The 5,413-nt window shown below is 34.6% G+C and overlaps 1 protein-coding gene across 1 annotated transcript in view; it reads left to right on the top strand.

Moving 5' to 3' along the window:
* LOC21392017 (probable carboxylesterase 17) overlaps positions 1-805 on the top strand; it is a 1,346-nt gene extending 541 nt beyond the window's left edge. The window contains exons 2-3 of the mRNA XM_024170368.1: positions 1-180; positions 247-805. Coding sequence (XP_024026136.1) covers positions 1-180; positions 247-624 — 558 coding nt within the window. The 3' untranslated portion in view covers positions 625-805. The remainder of the gene's footprint in view (positions 181-246) is intronic.
* Positions 806-5,413: the final 4,608 nt, after the last annotated feature.

Below are 5,413 nucleotides of genomic sequence, written 5' to 3'. Positions count from 1 at the left end.
TCTTCCGATAACAAATTCTGGCTAAGCAAGTGCAATGTTTCAAGCCTGTTTTTAGCCGGGGACAGCGCCGGAGCCAACATAGCCTACCACGTCTCGAACCGCTTGTCCTGCAACAACGCCGTTTTGAGGCCGTTGAGGCTAAAAGGCTTGGTTTTGATCCAGCCTTTTTTTGGAGGAGAGGCGAGGACGGGGTCGGAGAAGTACTCGAACCAGCCGCCGAACTCGGTGCTGACGCTGTCGGCTTAGGCGAGGACGGGGTCGGAGAAGTCCTCGACCCAGCCGCCGAACTCGGTGCTGACGCTGTCGGCTTCCGACACGTATTGGCGGCTCTCGCTGCCTTCGGGTTCGAGCCGGGACCACCCGTGGTGCAACCCTCTGGCCGGTGGCGTCGCCAGGCTGCGGGACTTGAGAGTCCCGGCGACGATGGTGTGCGTTGCGGAGATGGATATATTGAGGGACAGGAACTTGGAGTTCTGTAACGCCTTGGTCGGCGCAGGGAAGAAGGTCGAAACGACAATGTATAGAGGAGTTGGTCATGCGTTTCAGATTCTCCATAACTCTCAGTCATCTCGGGCTCAGACGCAGGAAATGATGTCGCATATCAAGAGTTTCATCAATCAATAGTAATTGGTTAATATGTGTGGAACTCATCAGTAATAGCTAGTGTAGTATGAATAGGTCATTTTATGTGGATGGCTTGTGATGTGGACTTAGTCTCAAATCCGACACTCGGACTTGTAGACACTTGTAATTTTTTTCGTTTGTTTTTATAACCGTTCTTATGTTTGTGTAATACTTAATTTGTTTAAATATCACACTCAATATTATATGTATTCGACTGTATTTATTTAATATTACACTAAAACAAATAGTTAGGTGTTATACAAAAGTGTAAACAATGTTACAATGGCAAAGAAAAATATTACTAGTATCTGATTGATCTAGGTGTCTGATTTTTGAGACAATTTACATATATATATATATATATATAATTTTTATGTAGAAGGCTTGTGATGTGTATTTATTTTGTTTCCTTAATTTTTCTCGTGTGTAGGAGTTATGAGTATATGAATGAATATATGCGTTTGTGATCGTATCGATCATATTCATAACCATTGGTTTCAACACCACGAAAAGGAGAGATCTTGACCTGCTCTTTCTTTCTCTGTGTATGAGTAATATGCTTTTATAGGCAGCAAAAGCTATCTATGCCTTCTGGACCACCATTTACCCGTTGTAATTGTTTTCCTTACTCATTGTTTTACTTCCTGCCAAGATGTGGATATCTATGCCGGCAGAAATATGGCTACCCTGTACTTAATAAGGAGATTTTAGGGGGAAAAAAAACTATAGATGAAAATATCATAAAAAATTTAACAAAATATTTACTTTAAAATTAAATGTTTTTATTATATTATCTATTTTAAGATATTTTTCAGATATGATAATTATATGTACGTATAAGTTTTAATATAAAAATTCAATATAAGAATAAAAAATCTCAATATAAAAACTTACATAAGACTCAAACATAGTTTAGACTCTATCTTGAATCAAGCAAATCAATGTTGTAACATGTTTTTTTTTTTTTTTTTTTTTTTTTTTTTTTTTTTACGAAGTACTGCACGAACAAGGATATTCTATTATGCTGATAAAATACTGATAAAACAAAAAAGTAAAAAATACATGCCGAATTTTACTAAAATTTTGAAAGTTTTTATAACTTTTTTCAGTATCTTTTGAAATTTTGTAAAAATATACACTACAGATCATTCTTTTTGTTGTTTATCAAATTTATTTTGATTTTAGTGTCCAAATAATAATTCAAAAGCTTGGAATTTCAAAAATTTTGACATATATTAGAAATTTCAACCTTATTTTTCTCACATAGTTTCTTGTTATTCTGTAAATCTTACTGTAATAATTGAATGCAAAGAGATATTTATTTTCATACTTTTGATACCAAAGATAGCATTGAAATAAGTCTTCAGGCTCTATTCATCCGCGGGTAGTACAATCTTTTTTAGGGTTATTAGTGTCTTAATTCATGAATTATGAGCATTGTGTAACTTTGATAAATTAGTCCATGAAATTTTGACTATTAAGTATTTTGGTCCTTAACAATAAAAATGAACAAGGATGTCTGAAATTTTATAGAATAAATCACGTTCCAATTTCATAATAAATGAAAAACTTTACACAAGTTGTTACATAAAATCAAAATATTTTTTAATTGTTCTTAAAAATCCATAAAAAGATTAGAACATTTTGCATTCTAAGTAACTCATTTCTTAAAAATTTTAGTTACGTATAATAATTGAAAACGTTACACTAATAGGTACATTAAATATTATTGGGGCTCTCGATTGATTCCTTGAGTACAACGTGGCAAGCTTGCGCACATGGAGGTACTTGATTCGCCAGCGTTAACTCAAATATAGTCAACGCACTTAGCGTTTCTCATGGTAAACACATCAGTAGGACCTCTAATGAAGATGTGGGGTCGGCCAAGCTCGAATTAGGTTGAAGAAAGTATATTTTAGGGCCCGCTTAATTGCCAAGATGACCAAACTACCTATAAGAACCCGAAAAAGACGAATATAAAATCACATGGGCGAAGTCGGTGGGAGGAGTAACCAAAGGTTGATGGAGAATAGACTCAGGTTGGATAAAATTTTCACATAGTAGATATAAGACTCATGTAATGGATAAGGCTTTAAAAAAGCAGGTAATATCGTTCCAGAGGCCAACACATAGTGCTCTGGGAGTGGTTTCGAGAATCTTAAGAAGATTGAGGTTGAGATGAGCTCTTATAGCTGATAATGAAGATGAAGTTTTGATGCTTTTTGAGCCTTGAAATATGCTCCGTGAGACGAATGCGTGTCACCCCAGAAGTACTTGTTGAATCTGTCGAAAAAGCTCAAGGAAACTTCAAACATTCTAAGAGGGTTAGCGAAGCAAATGGAGATCTAGCAGTAGTTCTTGAGGAATATCGTAGCTCAGAGCACATCGAAACAGAACCTCAAGAACAATAATGAATAATATTATTTTTAACACAAAATATTCGAGAAAACTGAAGAAAGTTTGCTCAGAGCTTCGACTAATATGAAAAGAGAGTTTTTCAGAATTGTGGTGTGAATTGTAGAGCTCACCCCTAAAATGTGAAGAGGAATGAGGTATTTATAGGAAAAATTGGGAAGCTACGACACTTGCCCTAGCAAGAGTACCGCGCACTCTGACATAAGCCTACAAACATAATTCCCTTTAGAACAAAATCACCAACTGCCTTCCCGGATGTGACAAACACTTTGACCAAAAATTGTAAGAATGGTGGCATCATGTGATGGTTACACGAAGCCATACGACTTGCTCAGATGGAAACTTGCACACACAATTTCCTTTCGGAGCAAAGTCGCTCGTTGACTTATTGGTGTTGACAAAAAGGATATCTAAAAATGGAATAGAACGTTCTAGATGCTTGCTCTGTGAGAGATTTGACAACGTTCTGACAAAGGACTGGGCATTCCATTCCCCACTGAACAAAATCATCAGGTTGCTTACGACATTAGCTAAAGAAATGACTAGAAATAGAATGACTTAGCGACAAGAACCTGGAGTTCATGATGGCTTGAACATTTCCCAAGTCTGAAATTCCAAATCAATTTAATGCCATAAAAATTTCCACTTTTGGAGTTCTGATCGCATGTCAGATATGTCAGAGAGGATTCATACTACTTATGGCAACATAACCATCATCCAAACACCTGACTCAAGTTACTCCGAGGATGTTCTCATGGGTGAACTAAAGGTCCGTGCGGGCTCTCGAGCATGTATAAGATTGCTTCGAGAGGTAAGACTGACACGAGAAAAGCCTCTGTTGAGCTGAAAAAACGACGAAGGAAGACCTTTTTGCTGATGGAGAAGGTTTTAGAAGCGAATTTCTCAGTTCTTGAACTCTAAAAGGCTGAAATGAATATTTTGGGCTTCCAAAAGACACGGGGCATGCTTTTTGGGATAAGATTCTCCATCACCTATTTATTCATGACTTCATTAATTTGAAAATCTCCCAAGTGAAATTTAAATTAGTGCCAAGTCAAGCGATAAATAAGCCCATTTGACTACTCATGTCCTATTAAACCATGATTTACACGAATTTTTTGAGTGTTACTTGAGTCCATGTAACGATCCCAATAACATCACAAGACGGAGTTATTAAACTTGGACCCTTAAATGAGCCTGATACAAAAACAACCACCAGCAAAAATTATATAAAATATTCTTAGGATAATAGTAAATATGGCCCCTTTGGAGCCTAATATTCATAAATGGCTGCAACTTTTGTTTTGATACGGGGTCTTTATTTTTTTCATTTTTTGTGCACGGTCTTATCCCTAAATGACTGCGGTCAGTGAATGACCACAATCCATCACTGATTGATTAAAGAATTATTTTAACCTTGATCTATTGTTGATTGACCGCGATCTGTAGCTAATTGACTTAAAAAAAGTAATTGGCCTAATTTTGAAAATGATGATCCATCTACTTAAATAAGGGTTATAAATGGACCACCCAGCCCAATTTTTCTTTTAATTGTTGTTGAAAATCTTAAAAAACTTAGCACATTTTACATTCAAGGCAACTATTTTTATAAAAATTTCAATTATTATGTGATTATTTATGAGAAATTTTAAAAATCATTCATGTCGAATTTAGCATTAGAGAATAAAAATGCTAAAAAAAAAATAAAATTCATGGACTAAATTTATCAAAACTAAAAATTATCATAATTGAGGGACTAAAGTGCTAATAATTTATTTATTTATTCATTAGGTTTTTCCATATAGCCACTCTCTCAAATTTACGATTTTATCAAATTGGTCTCTCATATTTTAATATTAGTAATTTATCTCTTAAATTTTGATATTTACTACCATGTTAGTCAAATTAAAAACGAAGTTAAAATTTTAGATAGTTTTTTTCACGTAAAGGTTGAGACTAATTCTAATCTTTCAAATTGGTCTTCATATGCACATATGAGCGATAAATTTTTAAAATTGACCCAAATTTTTTTTTTTCTCAAAACGGTTAATCTTGAATTTTAAAATTTTTTTCTCTCATGATGTACATTTGTGATTTAAGGATCAATTCAGTGTAAAAAGATCAAAATTAACCTTATTAAATATTCATGCAGAAGAAACCATGCAAAATTTTTTAAGCTGATTGTTGGTTTAATAAATATTGCAATAAATTTTAAAATTTAAATAGTAAATTGTTAAAATTAAAAGTTGAGTGCTGAATTTACCGAAATGAAAGGAGCGTCGGTAAAAAAAGCCTATTTATTAACATGGAACCGAACGAACTGTAATCGAATGTACTGCGGTACTCCTCACTTCGTTACCAGGATTGTCGAGCT

The sequence above is a fragment of the Morus notabilis genome, unplaced genomic scaffold (assembly GCF_000414095.1).
Source record: "Morus notabilis unplaced genomic scaffold, ASM41409v2 Scaffold1006, whole genome shotgun sequence".
Taxonomy (NCBI): Eukaryota; Viridiplantae; Streptophyta; class Magnoliopsida; order Rosales; family Moraceae; genus Morus; species Morus notabilis.
Note: the sequence above shows the minus strand (reverse complement) of the source record. Positions and strands in the feature narration are given on the sequence as shown.